At 36.8% G+C, this 24,346-nt stretch overlaps 4 protein-coding genes across 4 annotated transcripts; 3 read left to right on the forward strand and 1 right to left on the reverse strand.

The window, feature by feature from the left end:
• Positions 1-21: 21 nt before the first annotated feature.
• Positions 22-4,863, reverse strand: LOC101297580 (flap endonuclease GEN-like 1-like). Its single transcript, XM_004306804.1, has 8 exons — positions 4,561-4,863; positions 3,776-3,952; positions 3,009-3,179; positions 2,696-2,877; positions 2,319-2,565; positions 2,021-2,156; positions 1,093-1,568; positions 22-781 (listed from the first exon to the last, which is right to left on the reverse strand). Exons 1-8 carry the CDS (start codon positions 4,804-4,806, stop codon positions 536-538), a joined length of 1,881 nt encoding a protein of 626 aa, XP_004306852.1. The 5' UTR covers positions 4,807-4,863; the 3' UTR covers positions 22-535.
• A 5,578-nt stretch (positions 4,864-10,441) lies between these two features.
• LOC101297873 lies at positions 10,442-12,523 on the forward strand. Its single transcript, XM_004306805.1, has 3 exons — positions 10,442-11,002; positions 11,399-11,525; positions 11,909-12,523. Exons 1-3 carry the CDS (start codon positions 10,553-10,555, stop codon positions 12,397-12,399), a joined length of 1,068 nt encoding a protein of 355 aa, XP_004306853.1. The 5' UTR covers positions 10,442-10,552; the 3' UTR covers positions 12,400-12,523.
• A 1,634-nt stretch (positions 12,524-14,157) lies between these two features.
• On the forward strand, positions 14,158-14,605 carry LOC101307443 (basic blue protein-like). Its single transcript, XM_004308363.1, has 2 exons — positions 14,158-14,305; positions 14,403-14,605. Exons 1-2 carry the CDS (start codon positions 14,158-14,160, stop codon positions 14,603-14,605), a joined length of 351 nt encoding a protein of 116 aa, XP_004308411.1.
• A 2,072-nt stretch (positions 14,606-16,677) lies between these two features.
• LOC101307737 lies at positions 16,678-17,244 on the forward strand. Its single transcript, XM_004308364.1, has 2 exons — positions 16,678-16,834; positions 17,042-17,244. Exons 1-2 carry the CDS (start codon positions 16,678-16,680, stop codon positions 17,242-17,244), a joined length of 360 nt encoding a protein of 119 aa, XP_004308412.1.
• The last annotated feature ends 7,102 nt before the right edge of the window (positions 17,245-24,346 follow it).

Below are 24,346 nucleotides of genomic sequence, written 5' to 3' on the forward strand. Positions count from 1 at the left end.
ATTGGCCGAGTCAAAGGTACTAATTGAATTACAATTGTTAAACAATGGCCAAAATGTTTGTTCTGCATTGGTTCTTCAAATTTGAGCATGTCATTTACTCTAAGCCAGTCACAGAAAAGAATAACATAAAGTGAGGGTGAACATCACAAAGCACTTGCATTTAGCAATTTTCAAAGTATGCAATTAGCACTCAAATAATAAAAATGGCATGCACTAGATGTCAGTTGGAAGTTGTACTTCAGATCAGTCCTAGTCAGTTCCAGAGAAAGTCGGATAAGTTTACATATTTCAACAGAAAATCAACGAAATAAATTTACAAATTTCAAAAGGAGCACCATAAATAATTTTGTTTGCTCACTCAAAGAGATAAAAAAAATAAAAATAAAAATCCCCACACTAATGTAGACCTAACATTTACTTACAAAAAATACACAATGCTAATCAGTTGCTCCAGGGGGAGAGAGGAGACCCTAACTTTACATCTTTAGCTACTTTTCCTAGAAGTCAGCAGAAAGGGACCAAAATCTGAAATGCATCAGTCAAACAAAAGACGGCGTCTTACAGACTTGGGGATATTTGAATTGGATGCTTTTCTCTTTCTGTTACTAGTTTCAGCATTCTGACTAACACTGATCTGGGTTGGATCCTCTCCGGCTTCTGTTTCCAGCTTCTTTGTTTTGGTAGAGCGGTAGAATTCTGTGATATTTAGCTGCACACCTTTTGGTTTTGGCGGTGTTTCTGGCATAACACTGGCTTTTCTTCTTTTCAGTTCTTTCAATTCCTGCAAGGTCACAAAGACTCATTCAAAAAATTTAACACCCAAAAGAGCATTACAATTTTCACACCGTTCTGCTTCTATTTGCATCTTAGCCTTCCTAGATTCTCCAATATTATGGTACAAATATATATCATCAAACACTAAACGCTAGTGATATAATGTCCAATGATTACCTTTGGAAAAATAGTTTTAAGCATCATTCATAAATAGAAGACACAATTACCATATGTGAGACAAAATGGATAAGAGGGATAGAAAATGGAATAGGAAGCCAATGAAGCATCACTTTGAAATAGAAGGGAAATAACTTGCACCTTCTCTTGCAAAAATCTGTCAACTTCCTCTGGAAAAGCAGCCTGGACAAGGTCCATATTTTCATCTGTTAGCATAAAGTAGCACCCATCACTGTTACGAATCTTAGGGTCATCAGACTCATCCCATACACTAATGGATTCATCAACTTCAATAACATCATCTTGTAGGATATCCGACTCCTCTTCAGGATTTGCCAAAGTGACAGAATTCACTGTAGGTACAGCCCTTTTCCACTTGACCACATAAAATTGATGACCATTTCTTATTTTCAAACGGTCAATGGAATGAAACTCATACTGCCCATACAACAAACTGTATAAAGGATTTTCAGCCATTTCCCTCAAATAAATGGTAGACAACATAGGAAGCATCCTCTGGCGAATATAAGATGGTTCCCACAGCTGATGAAAAGCTAAGAAATCAACCAGTGCTTCAGTTTTTGGACTTTCCCAGGATATGCAAGGGCCCTCATTTGCTGCACAAAAATTGAAAACACGATTAGACACTTAGATTGGCAAGGTGAAAAACACATAAATGCATAGGATATTGAAACCGGTCAGCCATTGGGAAAAGGATAGCCTACCCCTTTCCCATCTCCCTGCCCCAAAATACCAAAGTAAAAGACTTAAGAGTTTTGATCAATTTATTGATAACTTTAAACAAACGACCAATAATGTTCTAATGACAAAAGATAAATATATTTCCAAAAATATATGCTAATAATCCTTCGACAGTCATATTGGGAATAAACAAACAACAGCAATTAGAAATGAAGTAAACCCTTCCGTAAAGCATGAGTTTAAAATTGCAAGATATGGGAAGTCAAAGCTTTGCAATGTAAAAAGAAATCATTTCAGAGAGAGGGAGATTATTAAAAATACATGTAAAGAAAAAAGAAAAGATCTCATCTCTGCAAAAGGCACATACCACTGAAGTAACCATGGTTGTTGCACAAATAAATTTCAATTATCTCTTCATTGGGAAAATTTGGCTCCTGTGCAATTTTGTTGAGAACTTTCAGTCGCCAATTCTCTTGCTTCTTTTGTTCCTTGTCTTTACGATCCTACCATTACCATTAGATGCATTTACTGAAGGATACACAGAGAATGTTGCTGAAAATCGTACAAACATTGGAATTTAACGTATAATGCCCCCACACATAGAAATTGCCATATAGTATACAAAATTATATACTACTGGTAATTCAGAAGGGGAAATAATTTACCATATTGCAGGAAGAGCAACTGCATCTGAAGCCCTCTGGCTTTTTCATGCAACCCTCACCTATGTTGGTGATACAATATTCACAGGAAGACTTGGAATGAGCTTTCTTGCTGCCAGGATGACCACAGAATGAACAATGAGAAAATTTTGTCTTTGACGAGCTCTCAGCTAAACTGGGTACAATATCATCCACGTATTGTATACCACCTTGCAACAGTGCAGCATGGCCGTTGCCTATATCGCGCAATCTGCATCAAATGTCATCATCAATATCTAATAGGGCCTATCTAATATAAAGAGCATGAATCTGTAGTATCAATATATAATTTTTACAAGAACAGAGTTCTAAAACAATCTATATGAGACTGTAGAATATACCTATTCAGTATCTCATCTTCACTAAAAGTCTGGACAAAGCGAAGAGCTGTATCTAGTCCAATACCTTGCACTCCATTCAAATCGTGGTCATTTCCAACCAAAAGAGAGATGGCAATCATATGTTTCCTTTTCAAACCTAGACCAGCTTCAATATCTGACATATAGTAACATTCAAATGGTTCCTGCATAGTGAGAATTATCATTGTGTTATATAAGGATGCTAAGGCAAAAGACTATCAAGATAAATGAGCTCAAAAGTAAGAAAAGGAGAAACCAATGCTCAAGCACAAACTACTTAGAAGTTATGACTGACCTTTGAATTGGATTGGAAGCTTTTTATCACACATTTAGCCCCAAAGAGTAAGGCATCACTATCAGATGTGATGCAAGCATCTACATCCCCTTCGAGATTTAACTGGCCACACAGTGCTTCAGCCTCTCCTTTTGCCTTTAAAACAGGTACCCCAAGTAGCTCAAGTAGTTCCTACATGACCAGCTTTAGTAAATACCAGACAAGCCTTCCAAATGCATCACCAAAAAAGCAAAAGGAGTATCTATATTACACAGATATAATACTGAACCTAAAAATTTCAACTGATCACAAATTTCAGCCAGAGGAAATATGTGCCACTGAAACAATCAAGGCATGGACTAGAGCCTGCTAAAACATGAGCAGACCTAACAGACTATTATTTGCTACAGACAATCTCGGTTATACAGGAGTAGGCCACAAGAAGAGTGGAGGACAAGGCCAAAGCTATCAATATTGTTCGTTATACAGCCTATACTCTACCCATATATGATAACAGAAAACCCATGCAATGTTTTCCTTCCTCCCACATTGCAATTCATAGAGTTGTAAGAGTGTAAGACTACTCGATATTACCACTATGAGAGATGACAATTTGAATAATCTTTGATATGAGTAACCCGGGAACAAAGAACACTTCCATAAAAATTGAAGGGGTGGAAGTGGAAAGTTCTTAAAATTAAAGAGAAATGCAACTATGCAAACGAAAGAAGAGTTCTAACGCAGTACTAAACAAAGATAACTTCAAACTGCATTTACCATATACTTACCACACATTCTTGAACGTGCTTTGTAAATGTGCTGTTCCTCTCAGCTGAAATTCCATCTCCTGCCACAGGCAAACTCGAAGAATCAATACCAGAAACCCGAAAGAATCTTGCAATCCTCGCCTGTGACTTTAGATGTGATGGATTCCCATCAACCACAAAGACCGGAAACGCTCCAAACTGCAAAAACACTAAACAATATTACTCTTTTACTCCTCTAAATTACGCAAGAAAACAGCATTATTCAAAACAACCCATTGCACTTGAGACAAAAATTCACCAAAGCATAAGTAAACTGTACACTCCTGAGATATCTCAACCATATACTGAATATACATTTCTCACTTCCATATACCCCAGTTAGGCGAAAGAACTAAACATTACACTAATTTCTACTAAGACCACTAAACACAACCAAATTTCATATACCTACCCTTTCCTTTCAATTTAAACATACCCTTTTCACCTTTCAACCATATATTAAACACAGATTTGTCCCTTCTATATACCCCAGTAGGCGAAAGAACTCCACTTTACACTAATTACTGCTAAAACCATCTATAGTTTCAGTTTGACAAGAAAACACAATCAAATTTCATATACTTTTCCCCTTTCCTATCAATCAAACACACCCACTATACCTTTCTACCTGAAACATCAAACCCAATACCCAAAAACCCAAATGCGTGATCTTACAACCAAACCCAACTGAATTTCTCCCTAAATTTCTCAACATTCCATGAAAACCAATCAGAAACCCCAAAACCCAAAAGCAAAAAAAACCGGACCTTGGCGAAGAGATTGATGGTGCGGAAGAAGGTGAGCCTGAGATGGGGGCTTCGTGCACGCGCCTTGATTGCGGTTTCATGCTGCACAATCCAGAAGGAGAGGTCGACGGCCACGCGCTTGTCCCTCAAGAAATCAAAACCCTCGTGGCGAGCGTAGGGTTTAAGCAAGTCCCAGAATTTACCACCACCCCGAATCGGTTTTTTAGGTGTTTCACAATGTGGGTATATGATTGATGGGTTAAACATTCATTGGTGGGAAATTGGGAAGAAGAAGAAGAAGTAAGAAGAAGAGAGTTCGGATTTGTGCCGTTTGGGTGTTTTAGGTTTTTAGAAACTTGGTTGGAATTCTGAAGCTCTTAAAAGAGACGTTGATGCCGTTTTTGACCTCCTCAAGAGTCCTTTTAGAGTGCCCGCCAATTATAGCAAGCCGTGTGTACAAGCTTAAAGGCAATTGGGGGTACTTTTGGTTTTTGGTATAAACAGGAGGGGTATTTCTGGGAGGATGCTGTTGTTGTTCAAGAGTATGATCGGTGGGGCAAACATCTCATAAATCGGAGCTGTGACATAATTGGTTAAGTAGCTTAAAGACGTTGAGATTATAAATTCGGTCCTCATTAATGTTAAGATTATAGACTATCGAGCACTACCTCTGTGCCCCCAAAAATCACCGCTCCACCTATGCTTTGAACCCGGCTACTAAGAGCTCAGAAAATCTTGCTTGAGACACAACCACCCGATCTCGACCACCGATTGAACATCGGATCGATCAAACATCCACCCTCGAGAATCGGTTCAGCACCCGATCAACGGATCAACAAAGCAATCAACGATCGAAAGAGTACCCCTCTGAACCACCGCCTCAAGTCCGCCGCTACAACAAATATCCTGATGAGGAAGCCCATCATGGCACCCTATGATCGATGCTAAAAAAACAGAATTGTGCTGCCGTCGTACTACACTCCTAAGACACATCACAATCAACACTATCTTATAAGGGAGAACGCCGCCTCCCCTCAAAACCTAGGTTTTCGCTCTGAGAAGTACGAAGTCACTTCATACCTCGTTACCTCGTCAGGTTGACGTACATAGTGTGACGTATTTGCCTTTACTTGGTTTTCTAGTTTCTAGCTAACAAAAAAATAATAATAGTTTATCTCTTTGAGGTTTGAATTTGACATCATATTAACCCTTATAGTTTCAATCTAATCAATAACACTGCAGTACTTTTCAATTTATCAGCCATATCAAATTTCTTGAACTCCATCTAAATTGGACGTTAAATTTGAGAATGAGGAACCACTATAAGTAAAATGATCATTTAAAACAAAATTGATATCAGCAATTTAATAATTAAAAAAAAAACAATTCTTCTCAAATTTCTTTTACAACTACTAATATGGTTTATGAGAAAATCCGTTTAACTCATCAAATAGATTCCTCCCTATTGCGATATTTAGTGTTGGTTTCATCTTTCACAACTGTTCACGGTGATGGGTTTATCTCCTGATGATTTCTTCAAAAAGTTGTTGGCAAAACTACAGCTTTAAGTAGTGGTAGAGGTGATTTCTCTTAAAGAAGGCTTCAGTCGGCAAGTTTGGTACCATCCTTACTCTCATATCCAAGTTAATGACTCAAACGTCCTGATAGTATAATGATGACCTTTAAGTTAAGGATTAGTTGATTAGTTGAGGCCTTCTTTGTTTCATCTACTTTTCGATTGCATAGTAAAATCTCAACCGTTCAGTTTATAGGTATATATAAGTATATATAACAGATATGCAAATTTTTAGCTAAATTGAAAATCATTAAGGCATTCGTAAGTATGATTACAAATTATGAAATTGAACGGAAACCTCCATAACCGTCTTAGTCTTCAAACCCGTCAAGCCAAGCAGTCCAGCCTTGTTACCTAACGAGTATGATCACCCTCCAACCGCCACAGGCCACCGCAGAAACCAGCAAAGATTCAGCCCCAATCCTGAACCAACTCGTGGCCACCCCACCGTTTGAAATACAAACGTCGCCTCAGAACGAGATAGACTGAGATCAACCGCCATCAATCTCCAACTAGTCCCGTCCGACCACAACCAGCAGACGTCAGCACGACCTGAAGCTGGCACTAGCGCCGCGGCACAGTCGAACGAGTAATGCTACACACACCAAAATATTTTACAAAATATGAATCCCAAATGATATGGCAGTAGCCAACTCACCGTTTTTTATTTATCAATAGTGACATGGATTATGAGATTTTGACTAATTTGAAAGAACAATTTTTATTTTTAAAAAAAAAACAAGAAAGGAAAAAACATAATTAGATGATTTATATCCATAAAAGAACCTTTGATTTCTATTCAAAGCCTACGTGCACCATCCAAGATGAATCTTGCTTTGTTTGATTGAATCAATCCCTTAGTTTTCAAAATTTAGAAGAATAAACTGTGAAAAGAAAGGAGAGTATATATGATGGGAGAAAACAACCTTTGGTTGATTCATCTATTAAACTGGGAATGAGAGTTTAGTATTCTTTCTTTTGGCTCCCATCACAAGGAATCAAATAGTGTTCTTGCCGACTGCTTAAGGTAGAAGATAGTTAAGATTTCTTTTCTTTGATTGAAGAAGAAATTTATGTTTTTATATATTCTTATGACTATTTTTATCATAGATAATTTCAAGATATAAAAAATGTGTTATTTCCATATCATCAACCTTTAGTAGAAAAAATTGATGACATGGCAAGTGCCACATCATTTGGTATTAATATTTGGTATAAAATTTTAGTGTCTCTAGCATTTTCCCAGTCGAACTAGAGAGAAAACCATAAATTTAACTTTGCAGCCCTAGCACCGAATTCTGCGGACCTATCTCGTTTTTGTGGTGCTATAATCCTCTTTAATTACTCCTTCCCCAATGTGTCATGTTCTAATTACATGCTCTTATGTAAATTTCAGACCAATTAGTTTGACCAATTTTTTTCGATTACAATTAGTTTGACCAATTACTAACTAGTAATTCTTCTCAAATAAAAAGTTACTAACTAGTAACAAGCCTAATAATATACATCATCTCCAACTTAGTATACATGCAGCTATATACATGTGAGTACGTACTATCTCGAAATGTGTTAATCGTACTAGTGAATCATCAAATTTTATATCGATCGATCACATAGTTTACTATATCCCTCTCGGTACTCTAGCTAACTTTCATGTCTTCCATACATGGATGATCCTTCATCCTTGTAATTTAGAGAGATTCCCGTAAGAATATATTATCTAGAACATCATCTTACACGAGTAATGGTAACAACAATATACTATAAATCTAACAAGTAACAACAATGGAATGTAAACAAAATAAAAGGAGAGACAATGAGACAATGAGGAATGGCATTACTCTCAATTACATGGCTAACATAAACTATTACTCTCAATTACATAGCCATATAGGTAGGTGGTGAGAAATGCATTAGTTTTCTCAGGATCGACAAAAACTAATAAAAACAACTGAACTACTGAAGGTTTTGGATGCTTCAATGGAAACAGAATTAGGATATATAATTCACGAACACTAGAACGAAGACACGAACATACAAAGTCATGAGTGTACGTGAGTTCGATCTGGCAATTTCAAGCAAGACAAAACCATGAGTTAAACTGATCGATGAACTCCAGCACAAGTCAATGAGACAGTTCACTACTCATGAAGACGTCAACTATATGATATACTTGCAAATAATCAAAGGGATTATATATGTTATCTCATTGTTAGATCTTATATTTACAAATGCAAAACCCTTGATGAGTTTTAGTTTTATGTCCGAGAAAAATAATTGTGTGATATTTTTAGGTACTGTAATACTTTGCCTCTCATAGTTTAGCGAATTCGATCGAGTTTCCTGAAACTTCTGCAATCAGATGCAACATCGGATCCTACAATATATGCTTGGGTTCCACAGCAAATGTGGATTCACGTACGTGGAAGCTTGAAAGGCTTAGTCACATGTAATTTTGCCTATTGTGATATCTGGCGGTGAGGTAGTGGACAAGTTTCATATTTTTAAAGATCTTGTGGGGTTATACTATAGACTGATTATGTATATATATATACCATAGTATACCACACCACCAATGTCGACATAATATTCTCGAACAAAATACAAGTACTAAGTACCTCAAAAAACTTGATAAGATATTAAGATGTTTGAAGGAGTATGAAGTTGAGGTATTCATGATTTGTAATCATCTCAAGGTATGATCAATATGAAATATCCGACATATATATATGGTCACACATGTACAATCGTTGCTATTATTAGACATGCACACTGAATTATATTGTCTAATCCTTTTAATAAAAAACTCTTGTGATAAATGATTTGGATTGAGAGTATCACATGCAAGATGTTTGGAAATTACATTTTCTTTGTAGTAATTTCAAGACATGATATTGTTTGTGATATGATGATCTTAATTTGTTTGAATTAATATGAAGGTATGTGTATATATAATCAAATTTCTAGCTTATCATATTTACTCGTTTTATACAATTCAGATACTACTACTCCACGCGATATATTTGTTGATTGAAATGATATATAAAGATATGATCAAACTTCATATTACGTACTTAGTATCAAACTCACAATATGCAGTCATACATTTATGTTATTATTAGTAGACATGTATAATAAACATCATATAATTTGAGTCTTGATTTAATAATATGACCAAATAAAATTTCATCTGATTGAACGTACGTGTGTATATCATATCAAATCATTTGCGAACAACATGCACATTTTCATATGGGATCATAAGAAGATATCTAGTCAGCCTCATATGTATTCATTTCAAATTTCCGTGATGACTAAAATATATGTTCCACAAGTGAATCTCACTCAGTACTAATGCAAATCTCAGCATCACAATTATTTTTGGCAGAGTATCAGTTTAAGGACACTAGGGGAACCACAAAATGACTCCCAGTCCCAGTGAGTACAATCCAACCCCTGCTGCATGTGACAATACGTGAATATATGTGATCAAGTTCTCACAAGTACAGATATAAACCATCCCCCAAAAAATCAATAATGGCCAATATATAGGACCAATCTAAATCACACTTTAAGAACTATACAATCATACCCTTAGTTAAAGACACTCTGGTCATGCTCAACTTGATGATGAAAATTTTAAGGTCAACCTCCTTTCTCTCAGACATGCTTCCAAGTACCATAGACCAAGAGATCTCCCCAAATCTCTCTCAGTCTCAGTTCTCCTCTCTTAAAATAAGAGCTAGCAAAATAGAAGCATCCAACCTCTTGCACTTGTTTGTCACCTTCCTCCATTTTTTAAATCATTCTCTGCATATATAGCATCCTCCACCCAGCTTCTCATTTGCTCACTTGCAGTTTTTGTATATGATCAAATACCTGGAGATCTCAACCCAGAAAAACCAGAACCTTCCTCTTCCTTTCTTCCACTTCTTATATATAAAATCCCTAGCTCTTCTCACTCTCACTCTCCCACTTCACTCTTTTCACAACCCAATACTTCAATTTCTTCATACAACTGATCTTTAGCATCATTTGGGAGTTGCGATCATCCATCTTGAAGCAGGCTTCACTCATTGTACGGTGTTTTGAGCTTCAAGAACTTTGAGTGTTAAACCACCTAGAATTGCTTGTTGGGTTACAAAAATTTTACACACTTTCCTTTTTCCAAAAATGTGTTCTTCTAGTGCTTCATGTTCATACCAAAATGTACATCAGAAAAAGCCTTTCCCAATAGAGCGCAGGCCAACAATGCTCAAGGATTTCCTCAATGAAAACTCCAATTCATGTTCTTCAAGTGGTTTCAAATCGTTTCCAAGAAAACCAGAGCTTGATTGCAAAGCAAGCAACCCAAATCCAACCGCAACCATTACTAGCAAGTTACAAAGAAGCAGATCAAAAGCAGCATCCACCACAATCTCAGCATTCCAGTCCATCATGAACGCAGTAAAAAACATCCAATTCACCGCAGTCAAAACTCCCTCCCTTTTACCGCGGAGCCTCTCACGGCGGCTTTCAAAAAGAAGCTCATGGTCAAGGAAGCAGTCTCTCCAAACTCAAGTCCAAATCAGTGTCAAAGTCAAAGATATCCTACGGTGGACATCTTTCCGCGACGAGAGGTTACCGCAATCTCTGCCGTGGGATTTCGCTTCTTCACCCCACCATTGCACCACAGCCACCACCGTAACAGACACCACAACAACTACTACTACTTGTAGTAACAGCAGCAATGGGTCAAGTTGGTGTGACAGTGATTTTACCGCGGAGTTTTTACAGTCTCCATGTGATGGTGAAAATGAGATGGGTAAAAAATATTCACCATGTGTCGGCAGAGTTTCCATGGAAGCTACGGCAGGGCCAGCGAGATGCAGTGAATTGGACCCCAAGGTAGAGCAATTATTTAGCGCACCGCGTCTATATTTAATATCATGTGTCTGCTGTTTAGGGTCCTCTGATGGTATTAATAGAGTTTTATTGGTTGACTTATCCTGACCTTTGTACTTTATGTGGTACTTTCCGGTCCCCTTTGTCCTAGATATAGTCGATCATCCACCGACGAGCTAGTGTGAACTGTTACTTGTCACATCTGAACTTAATATTTCGATTCAAAATGGATCGTTACTTGCATATACGTTAATTGGTAAACAGTTAAGAGTTACTCACACGCATGCACATGATCAGTTACATCTTATTTTTACTTGTCACATCTTTTATTGTTCAGTTTTGTTCTTATGGGGTGAACTAACCATCGGTGCTTAAACATCGGTGCTTAAACATCATCAGGTTGAGGTACTAAGTTGTGATGAAGATGAGCAACACAGCCCGGTTTCTGTGCTCAATTTTCAATTTGGGGAAGACGAGGAAGAGACGTTTTCGACTACTTTCGACCAAAGCCTTGCCAATGTGGAGAGTAAGGGCCCTCTTCTCGATCTCCGTATCATCAACATACATGATTCTTTGTTCATTAAGCTCTTCAAATGGCTAAACATATAGAAGGCTTCACCCACAAGCAACAAATTAAAAGAGAAAAACATGTTGATACAATACAAGTCTACTTATGTGTGAGGAATATGTGATAAAAACACAGTTTTCATGCAATGATTCATTAGAATTCAGATTTTGTAGTAATCTTTAATTATATAGAATGCACATTTTAAGCAATGTACTGATTGAATTCAGATCTGCAAATGATGAATTCTTTTGCATCCATTAGTATACTGTATATAAATGTTTTTTGTGTATTGGAAAAAGACCACAGGTTACTCAAAATATTTCATCACTAATTTTTGACAGGAACGAAAGTAATGCTTATGCAGAGACTCAAGCAATTTGAGGGTCTTGCCAACCTAGACAACTCATGGTTGTCACCGGAAGAAGGTCTCTACTATGAAGAAGAAGCAGGAGAGCACGAAATTGAAGAGAGAGCAATGGAGATGTTGAATCATGTCAAAGAAACCAGCTTGACACCACTCTACGAGGACAGTATGGAAGATAAACTCTTGTTGGATTTCTTCAGAGAAGAAATGGGTGCACAAAGAAATGATCAAACTGAAGATGGGTTTGATTGGGAGATCATCAGCAAAGCAAAAGCTTGGATTAGTGGGGAAAATGTTGCACCCTTTGAGTGGGGACTAGAGCACAAGAAAGAAGGCATTGTTAGAAACATGCATAAAGGAGGGAAGTGGATTAACAAGTTTGAGGATGAGCAAGAGGAGTTGGCTATGGAAATACAGACTGCCGTGCTTGAGTACTTGGTGGATGAACTTTCGGTTGATCTCTTATAAAGACACTTATCTAAGTTCTTGAGCTCCAGTTTCATTCCAAGAACTAAATGGCCGGGTCTCAGCCTTCACACTCAAATAGTGCCATTGGTACTAGAAGTAGGAATAGATCGAAAATGAACAAAAATAAAGCCATGAAACACCCATGTGTATGATAAATAGCTTGGGAGTGTGTAATGGTGGACTTTGGCAATGTACTTGTAACTTGTGGCTTCAAGGGTAACATCTCTCTTTGTATATCTAGAGAATGTCATCTTTTGCCTTGTAAAGATAGGTGTTCAAGAGGCATAACTTATGCCCCTTTTTTGTAACATGTTATGAATATAAGGCTAGAAGCAAATTGGAAAGGAATAGAATGCTTATATATACATGCATAGGCTACAACAAATTCATGAAGGCTTGGAGGGATTGAACTCAATGAGCTTTATAATTAATAGGTCCTAATTTACATGAATAGGTGCAAAAGTTGTTACAAGAGGTTCTTTTTTTTTTTATTAGAAAACTAAAATATTAAAACAAGAAATCTCGCAAGCAACCAGAACCTAATAGATCAAACTGAAAGGCCGACTGGATTGAGGCGGAAACTGATACAACCATGAAGTACAATCATCAACTGAGTGGCCTAAATGAGCTAAGGCGTCTGCTAGGAAGTTCGCCTCCCTCCAAATGTGTCGATAGTGAATAGCTTGAAAGTGCTGAGATAAGGCGTGGATATCATGAACTAGAACTTTGATACGTCAGAGGCATTCGGATCGGCCTGTCAACACATCAATCAAGATCTTCGAATCGCCCTCAATGAAAAGGGTTTGGGAAGTGAGTTGCTCGAGCTGAATGAGTCCCTCTCTGAGTGCTTGTGCGAGGCCTTTCTCTCTTTCATGGGCCTCATGCATAGCCTTTTGGTTAATGTTCTATGTTAATTACGAACAAAGAGAACACATAAGCTTTGTTTAACTTTTCAAGAACGAAACAAGATTAAAAATTAAGAGCTCAAAATGAAGAAGCAAATGTTTTCAACGGGCTCTGCTAGTGTTTGGGGGTCGAGGAAGAATGAAAACATGAAAATTGATCCTTCTCATGATTGGCATGATTTAGGTATCTTCGAATGAGAATTACCATTCCCCTCTTTATGGCTCTTGGATATCGTTCATAGTTAAGTAAAAGTATGTTAATCGACTATTGGGTGAATATGCTCGTTCACTCTACGAGGGAACCTAAGAATTCTGATGTTGATTGCCAATTAAGCTACAAACAACTCAGAAGAAAGAGCCAGATCGAATGGAATCTGAATTAACGGCACTAATAAACCATGATTAGGCGTGCAAAACAAGAACTTCAAAATTGAAGCTGCATGCAACAAAACAACGGATCTAACTAAAGCAGAACAAACCGCACTCCTGATGCACTTCCAACAATACCAACAGAAACGATAGCAATAGCTCTTGGGCGCGGAGGAAACCAGCTGGAGACTTGTATAATAAAGCGTATCTATATATATGTTGTAATCACATATATACCAATATTCCCAATCTTTGTTCTCATCATTTTCACAATAAGAATAAAGCCCTAATAATTAAGGGTATAATCAATCTCATCGACCAGACCAAAGCTCCACTTACTATTGTTTTCGACCAAGAAAATAAAGGAAAGATTAATTTATATACATGCATGCTAGGCTTTCTAGCTTGTTAATTAGTATTGATTAATTAGCCCATACACAGAAACGTTAAGAATTATTTGCTAACCGAAGTGTTTAGTATGGCAATGGCACGATACTCGGCTCTTTCTCTGCTTGCGTTTCTGGTTTCTCCGATCATGGTGATGGCAACATCATACGAAGTTGACTGGTCAGTTGGAGTTGATTTCACTGCTTTTGCTACTCAAAACCATTTCTATGCTGGAGATGTGTTGAGTGAGTGCTCTAGAACTTTGGCACCTTTATTATGCATCATTTGCTCTCTTTGTATATGTGATCCAGATTGTAATTGATGTTTTGTTTTTTTTCTCAGATTTTCATTATGATAGAGTTCATAACAATGTAGTTATAGCAACCAATGGTGATGAGTTTGATCAATGCGAGATGGAACCAAACTTGGGTTATTATCAAAGTGGCAATGAAGCATTTACCTTGCCTGAAGCTGGATACTATTATTTCATGTGCGGGTATCACTGCAAATCTGATGGCATGAGAATGACAGTGTTTGTAAACTAGATATTTTTGCAACAAATGCATGCATGCTTCTCTGGAGAGGAATCGAATTCGTACCAATTAGTTGCTTGTAAATTTTGATTACTAAGAAAGAAGCCTTTGTTAGAGATATGCATAAAGGAGGGAAGTGGATTATAACAAGTTTGAGGATGAAAGAGGAGGTGGGTTTGGAAATACAGACTGCATGCCGTGCTTGAGTACTTGGTATCAGCTTTCAGTTGATCTCTTAGTGATAAAAGACGTGGTATAAAACTTTGTAGCTGAGTGATTAATAGCATTTACCTATGTCCTATGTACTGGATGGAGGTCTCGAGTTCAGTTATATCCCAAGAACTTATGGGTCGCAGCCTTCACACTCAACTATGGTTCCCATTGCTAATTTGCTATTGGTACTATTCTGGGCATGTTGACTATGAAATCTGAATGTTCCTGTGTTGATGAAGTAGGAATTGGCAAGATTATCAAAGCCATGAATCATATCCATGTACTCAATGAGCGGGCTATAACTTACGAATTTGCAAGCGTTTTTGCAATAGGCCTTTCTCATTGTCATTGGCTTTGCATCATTATGCATGCATAACCATTTGGTTAATCTTCTATATATTAATAATTGTTTATGTACAATTTCGGTCGGGTTCGCAAAAGCTGTTGGCGTGTCTAATAGGTGGTGGACTATCCTCCTGCTGACCTGCAATAACAAGAGTGACCGGGGGCTTCCGGTCTTTCCTCCTTCGAAGCTTAAATCAATATCTCTTGGTCGAATGTAATAATTGAGGGTAGTTAATGATACCTGACAAGCTGGTGGCTGGGCCATATTTATGGCCCAGAGTGGGTTTTCCTTCACTTGAAAACTGATGTGGGACAACTCCCCTTCGTTGTTACTTCAAACACCCAGTTTCCATACACCTGCTTCCAAAACCGTTCCCGGCCCAATAGGCTACCACCGAGGTCGGGCCCGGCCCATCCTGCTTTCGGATGAGAACCCTGGGGCGGCCTCGGTTGTCTTAACCATGGTGGGATACTTACTACGGGCTTGAGAGGTTGTTTTATGCACAACCGACTACAATAATAAAGAGAATACTGACCAAAACTTGAAAATTTTCAAGAAAAAGAAACTAAATCTGAAAGTGTAGAGCTAGCCAAAACAAGGAAGGAAAGAAGAACAAGAGCATCTTCAAATATTCATTCACAACGACCAGACCAAAGCTCCGCTACTGCTTGCCCAACAAATAACAGACAGACCTACTATATATGCATGCTTGTTAACTATTATTTAATTAATTAGCGACAAACAGAAACATCAAGAATTACTTGTAGTTGATTTCAATGGTTTTGCTACTCATAACACTTTCTATGCTGGAGATATATTGGAGTGAGTGATCTAAAAATTCGGCAGCTTAGCTTTATATATATACTGCAGATCCATGCATTTGCTGCATTTCTCATTTTTTTCTCTCTGCAAAATCAGATCGACCAGCACATTTGAATGTCCCTATTTTGCCAAATGCAAACATATATTACAGCCCGGTTGATTCTATAGCTTTTGTGTCAATTTCAACTATGGCATCAACTAATAATCCATTACGAACCAGACTGGATGAGAGTGAGACAATGATTATTTTGATTTTCTATTTCTAATTTCAAAACGTTCAATCCTCGATATTATCTCCAATTTTTTGTTAGAATAATTGCATGTACAGTATATATCAATGGTGGTATTTGGAGCTCTTAGCTAGGCTAGATCAATTAGTATGTCAATTTCAGTTATAGTACAAATTAGTATGATTTGGAGCTTTGTTCTGATCATCAGCCAAAAACCAGCTGCTCCGATCCGGAGTCATAATCAGATATGAATTAATAACCTTTGTTCTGATCACTATCAGAAGAACAATTAAAGCCCTGAGGGCATATCGATCACAGCGACCAGACCAAAGCTCCACTATTGCTTCCGATCATGAAAAGCTAGCAGGCTTCTATATATGCAAGCTTGATGCTTGTTATTTGCTTAATTAGCCATAATAAACAGAAACTCAGAAACATACATAGTTACTTGGTAGCACAGGTGATTAATTAATATGGCAGTGGCACGATACTCGGCTCTTGCTCTGATTGCATTTCTTGTTTCTCCGATCATGGTGATGGCAACAACATACGACATTGTCTGGGCACTTGGAATTGATTACAGTACTGATTTTGTTGAACAAAACACTTTCTATGCTGGAGATGTGATAAGTGAGTGATCTAAAACTTTGGCAGCTGAGCTTTATACTAGTTATCAGATTCGATCATTTGCTATACGCCACCACATAACATTTGAATGATTATAGTGAATTTGTACGTGAATCACTTATAGTTTGTCATCACTCTAATGTCCTTTGATGGAATAATTTTGATCAAATATAATTCAGATCTTAATCGATGTTGTGTCTTATTTCTCAGCTTTTCATTACGATGTTGCTCGAGACGATGTGGTTATAGCAACAGATGGTGATGCATTTGATCAATGCATGATGGAACCGAACTTGGGTCATTACCAAAGTGGCAATGATGCACTAACCTTGTGTGAACCTAAATATCATTATTTCATGTGTGGGTATCACTGCAAATCCAATGGCATGAAGATGTCGGTGTTTGTGAACTAGATACTAGTAACAAATAATGCATGCCTCTGTGGAGAGGAATATGTACTAATTATTTAGAACTTGTCTGCTGTGCCGGACAGTATGACATATATACACTGATATAAATAAAAGCACGTGCTTTGCACGCAGCAATTGGGTGTTTTGTTTTGGAAAATTTTGCCTTCAAAGCATGTTGCATAGCATGCCGTCCGGTATAATAGAATTTTCTAATTATTTAAATTGTTTAATTGGATCTATATTTAGACTTTGATCGGCATATATAGACACTTGTTAGGGTTAGTGGGCATTTTCCTATATATCTCAAAACATTAATAACTTCACTAACATCTTTGATCGAGTGGGAGAAAGTATAGCCATGAATCATGAACGATGTGGTAGGCTAGGATAGCTATTTGGACTTTGGAGTTGTTTCTACTTTCTAGTAGAGTGCAACCGGGTTTCCCTCTAAAATGGGTTACATTAATATACTTTTGGATCTAGTCTTCAAAATGAAGTTATGGCCCAAATAGAGATATTATAGAAGAAAATGAAAAAAAAATTGAAAAATAGATCATCATGCACTATCAAAGGGATAGCATAGGCTGAAAGTTTCCTTCGGATATATGGACTAGTGTATCACATTTTAATTGAGAATACAAACCCACCACAACAGTCAATATCCGTAATCAAGCTAAGCCTCATGTGTTTCTAATTTGTCATTCCAATTAACTCCAAGGTGTGCATGCTAGCTTGTTGGTACACACTCGAGCCAAAATTGACGTGTGATAGGCACTTGTGAGCTCCATTCTAAATCCCTCATGTTGTAGTCAATTCTTTATTTCTAATCACTATCGATCGTAATTGTATATCGTAATCGTATATTCTGACTAGCATCTTATTATTATTTAAAAAATACATAATATTAGAATACAAAAGGAAAAAACCAAATAATTTCAATGTACTTGTCGGTATACTAATAATACAACTAAAATGAGCCTAGCTAGATATTTTGCAACCAAGGAATGAATCCAACGTGTTTAAACCTAAAGGTTAAGCTACGAAGCATTCCACAATTGCCTATATACGACTTCAACGTTTATCATGGCTGAATTATCAAGCATGGTAAAGGAGTATGGACGTAACCATTTTAAGGCTACAATGTTATGGGCATGTAAAAGAGAAAGGCTTAGTATTGAAATAGAAGGATTCTAGCTAGCTCAGTCGATCAAAAAAGAAGATATGGAGTAAAAGGCAATGTGCAAACCCATGCCAACTGCATGCTTGAGAGTTGAGACCTAATTGGGGGTGTGATAAAAGAGAGAGCTAGAATTTGTAGCAAAAAGATATATCCCCGACAGTTTAAGCGAATGCCATAGAGGCTAGGAAGTACTCATCTAATGATGGAAGGAAGTCAAGGAACTCTTGTAGTCTTGCTTATTTGTGAAGTAACTCTCAAAGTCTGGTTCAACCTTTATGGACAACCAAAGGATCCACAAGACAACGGTAATATTCCATGTCAATGCATGTATGAATAATTCGCAATATACGTGTATAATGCATGTATGCACATACATATATACTAACAGTATATCATATTCGTTGTTTAGTATGCAGCATAGGATAAGATAATTCTAGCTTGTAATATATCAGTGAAGTTTACTCTCTAAACAATAATGCACAACTTTATAAGATTGATCATGTCGTAGATTACCTAGATTGGTAATCAGTTGGTCTTTTATTCTATATTGTCTCATGACTAGCTGTAAATTACCTAGATTCACCACCTCACAACTATTTGACTCTACTCGATCTATTTTGTTTCATTGATCCTTAAAATCGCATAGACGTTTCTAGTAATATTATACTTTTTCTTTCTTTCTAAATTTCCCTTTCTAAATCTACACAAGATTGTAATGTTTACATGTGAGATTTCTAAATCAAATCTCCGATCCCTCGTGCAACAGAGTCTTGGTTAATTAAGTTCATTAGTCATCAATTCAATTAGTATAAATTGATCATTATTACGTCAAAAAAAATATCAATAACAATAACCAGTCCATGAATAAAATTATCTCAAAGAATATAGGAATCAGAACCATTCATAGTTAATTACTGAATTTAACCTCAGTACATATCAGTGATTAACATTTTATCCCACTATGAGGAAGGAAGTTGAACATATATAGATAGGATCAAGCAAAGTTAAAAAGAAGACAAAAATTAAAGAAAACAAAAGGAGAAATTAAAAGAAATATCCTAGAGGCATATATTCAACATGAAATATCTTAATTGTGAGGTTTCGTTGTTATCATATGGGTATTGATTCGGTGTCAAGGTTTTAGACGGAACGTAGTTAATTGCTTTGATTTTCAGTTGGTACGTAGTTGCTTAATTTGATTCTTAACTCTTTATCTGGGTTATACTCGCGATTACAGTTCTTCTTCTTTTTTTTTTCTTTAATCCGATGCTAAAGTTATAGTTAATTTTTCTTTAGTGATAATTTCTTTTCTAGATCTGGATTGCTTCATATAGGGCTCACGAATTGGTTATACGATCCTAGGCCTGGCAACGATTCCCACAACTGTAAATTTGTTCCTGGTAAAACAGCTCTTGAATCATAAGGTGTGTTCTACAAATTTCGTTATAGAGACTGTCTGCTGTGCCGGTCGGTATGACATACGTACACACACTGATACAAATAATGACACATGTTTTACACGGGGTAGTTGAGTGTTTTATTTTGAAAACTTTTGCCTTCAGAGCATGTTGCATAACATGTTGTCCGGTATGATAGAATTTCTATTACAATATAACAATTTTTTGGGTACACGAGATCAAATCAAATGATCAATCCGATCGATCCAAATGCAAAAATCATATTATACTATAAATCAACATAATCAAGCTGATCAACATTGACTCTAATTAGTTCAAGTCTTCTTTCTCTACCTTGCTAGCCCTTGGTATTCAGTCACAGTGCCTCACATAACAATGGACACATGCCTACCATATATACCGACTACCGTTCTAATTCTCATTTCTAGAACTGCAATGATACAGATTTTGGGATCCAAAAATATTCGGATTCTTAAGTAGCTACTGAAGGCAAAGTCTAAGATTTCAAAATGGACCACTTTAATTTGGCTTTCTGGCATACTTCATTTCTTCCTATATATGGCTGGAAAAGAACCCAAAGCATTGCGTGTTAATCATTCTACGAAAATTCCAAGTGTTCTAGCTTCACATTAAGGGGCCCTTAGCCCTAAATAATAATGGACCTTTCCTAAGACAAAGTGGGGCAATTTTTTCTCTTTTTGTTTTTGATCAGAATTGTAGGGCAAACTGATACACATTCCTTTGGAATTAATTAATTGGGTAAGGTTAAAACTTACGACTAGTCTCTGCAAGTTGTGTGCTATTGGGTTGCCAAGTACGATTGTGAAGTTTTGTTTGAATTATGTACGTGTTGCTACTTGCTTGCATGGCTTGGTTTCGATCTGTTTTGGAACTCTAAGTCGACCAAACAATAATACAAATATGTGCCACAATATGGGGTCATTTGCGATAGCAAACACTTATAATTAATGGGGTCATGGAAACTCAATAATTCACCTTGTTTTATATTCTTTCTGTCTTGTTCTTAATCCTTATTACTATTAATCTCCTTACAAACCTACCACCTTAAGGATATGCCTTTTCTTTTATATATTTTGTTGGATTCTTAGGTTATTCGGTTATTCCTTGAGGTGTACTGCATGTTTTTTTAAATTTTGTGTTTTACAGTTTCATAATTCGAACCATTTTCCCTAACATTCGTAATTTGTTTACCAAAATGGATCATACGGAAGATTGTCTGTTTTTGGATATGGAAGATTAATTTGTTTATTGCTCTAGCTATATCAAACAAATTGCCACAACAATTAAGATGTATATATAGATGAACCGTCAATTTACTGTTTTTTTATGTTTTATATTGTTTGTGGTACTGAGATGTCATTCTCTTATTTACTAAAACGTATAGATAAACCGTTAATTTACTGTTTTTTTGTGTTATGCTACTGTTTTAATCAAGAATCAACCAGTACATGCATGATATCACAATTACTACAAAGAATAAGTATTATACGTACTGGAAAAATTAGAAGTATATGTACTGGAAAAATTAGGCTTAATCATGCATTCATCGATTGATGTCTTAGAAGAAAATAATCGTAGGAGCTGTGTTTAATTTCGTTATCTCTAAAGGACCACTGGTGATTTGACATGTGAGACCGATGGCCTTGCAAACTGCCCTGGCCGTTGTGGTACGTGATGTCTTGGGAGCAAGATAGCTAGCTAGGGTTTCAATTGTCACGTTTGCTCAATGCTAGGCTCCATATGTCTTGGACGAGTTGGACAGGTTTTTAGTTCTGTTTTATGTACGTACTTGTGCCCTTGTGAAAGGGTTATTCCTTATTCTGATATGTTTTCCCTAACCTCTAGATGAATTTACTGGGTTGTAACTTCTCTAAAGAAAAGAAAATAACAGTTAACCTGGACAAAAATGTGGAATACAAACCGGAGGTGGCTTATATATCACAACTGATCACGGAGGTGGCATGGCCGGCTCATTTGCCGCTGGGACCATGGCGTACGTGTTTTTGGTATCTTCTTCTTCCTCCTCCTCCGGTACCACTCTCCTAGAGTTCCAGCCGGTCTGGTATAAAATATCATCGTCTGAGTTCATCTTGTTTGTACAGTACTGTAGGTTCTCTCCTCCACATGCGGACAAACAATCGAGTTTCAGAAAGAGAAGAGGACGTCCTAACTGGAAGACTAGCTCGCAGAATATTCTATCGAGGTCGAGTACGTTAAACCCTAGAAGTGACATCTGGTTGCACCTGCAAAACGTGTCGAGGTGATGAGGCTGTCGGAGAGAGAGCTGAATAGGAGGAAGAGAGAGGAGGAAGAAGAAGATGAGCCTTCGAGAAACGTGATCCAGGTCGTCTTCCTTGAATGACTGCAGCTTCTTCTGATAGATCCACACAAGCACCGCACGCCCTTTAAGGTGCATTCATGGCTTCATGCATATGATCAGTTATATATGACTCTCACAGTTACACTGTCACACTTCTAACTTCTTGCTTCCATGGCTATTATAATATGGATAAAATAGTACAAAACGATTGATGAAGTTTGAAGTGCTCCGCAGAGCAAGGTCCATAGATTTCATGACCAGTTGGTTATGTTAATTTAAACTTAATTTAATGTGTGAATTGTGATGACTGATGACATACATTGTACTGAACAAAAATGATTGATGAAAAAATATTACTTAATTACATCAGCGAATTCTACATACACAGATAAGTACACTTATATCATCAGTGTGCAAGTTATGACAATTAGAGTTATAAAGATATATAGAATACACATTAGAGACGCTTAATTCACTAATCTCATTTTCATTTTTGATCTCATATTTTCCCATGAACTCATTTTTCTTTAATTTCAATCACATATCATCGGCTAAATGCGAACACCTTGTCCAGTATATATAATATCGAGGGTTGGAAGTTTTTGGATGAACAATAAGGTCAAATGGAAGTTGGAAATTACTTGTCAATTAACATATTTTGCCTTGTATTTATTCACTAATAATATAAATCTTGCCGTTGTTCTTTTGGAGTTATATATTTCCTCAACGTCTCATTACTTCTACTTGTCATATACGTTGGACATGGAGTATAACGTAATTCCTTAGTTTATTTTTCCTTTCAAACTGCTGCAGCCTTCCACAAATCCATGAAACGCGTGGTATGGTTGTTAACATGGAACGTTTCCCTCGTTTGGTTCTTACAAAAAAAAAAAAATGATCTCATGGATTGTTTGATCTCACATACATAAGGTACATTACTAGCAAGCCTTTAGTACTACTGAACGCTATATATGGAAACTAACGTACAGTTTCTAAGTCCTTATGTTTAACTGTACGTGTATATATATATCAAGAGAGTTTTGTACCTTCGACAAAAACTAAGATCGATGATGATCACACAGATATAGTTCGAGTACGTATATGGTAATAATCGCAATATATTTGACTCTAGCCATTGAGTAATTTGATGATGATCGATCACAAACTTATATTGTACTTATTAAAGGCTAGGTCAATTAATTGGCCGGGTACTAGCTCTTCATGTTTATGTGAGCATTTCACGAATGGGTCAATATGTTTATGTGTCACGTACTACTCGGTCAATGTATAAAAAGGAATAATGCATAATGAATAATTGAAACAATGGCTTTGTTGCTTCTAACAAATATACTGATGATATCTAGAAAAGCGTACTCATCATAACAACATTGAATCGAGTTTGGCAGAGTAACAGAGTCAGTTGAAAAAAGAACGGAGTTTGGCTGAAGTAGAGGATGGTGATCCTAGCTAGCAGCGAGGTCATTTGGCAAAGGGATGGTCCACGGATGGGAAACGAAGTTTTGTTCATGCAATGTTCTAAAAATCTTCGGTTAGAGCCGATTAATGCCCGCTTAAGCGTTAGGCGGAAGTTCACCATTTTGATTATGATTCATCTAGAAGGCTAGAAAACCGAATAATCTCTCGATTAATCCTCTAGACGGTAGGCGTTAGATAGTGGGTTGAAATCGTAACTTTGTATACAAAACAATTTTCAAACAAAAAAATTATATAGCAAAGAAACAAATACGTTTAACATAAAAAATAGAGTTAGCTAGCCAAAATACCTAATCAAAACTCAAAATTTTATTTTTTTTTTATGATATAATCAACACAAATGCTACGACTAGTATTTTATGAGTCATACTTTATGAAGAGAAGATTATGTCACCCTACGAGAGAGAATTATGGACACCACCTCTTTTAGTTATCTTTACTTATATATAATAATGTAAAGCTCTATCTCAAACAAAAGAAAATTTGGCCAAAAAAGAAAATAGACAACAAGGTGCATACAAAATATCCAAAATACCTCTCTCCACATCATGTAAGAGCCACCTCCTAGTCCTTGTAAAATCTTCACACTACTCTTTGCCTCTCTACACAAACTCTCTTCCCTCACTCTCCGCCAAGTTGCCACCCAAAGACTCTGACCCTCTCTCTCTCTCT

This window comes from Fragaria vesca, linkage group LG7 (genome assembly GCF_000184155.1).
Source record: "Fragaria vesca subsp. vesca linkage group LG7, FraVesHawaii_1.0, whole genome shotgun sequence".
NCBI classification, from domain to species: Eukaryota; Viridiplantae; Streptophyta; class Magnoliopsida; order Rosales; family Rosaceae; genus Fragaria; species Fragaria vesca.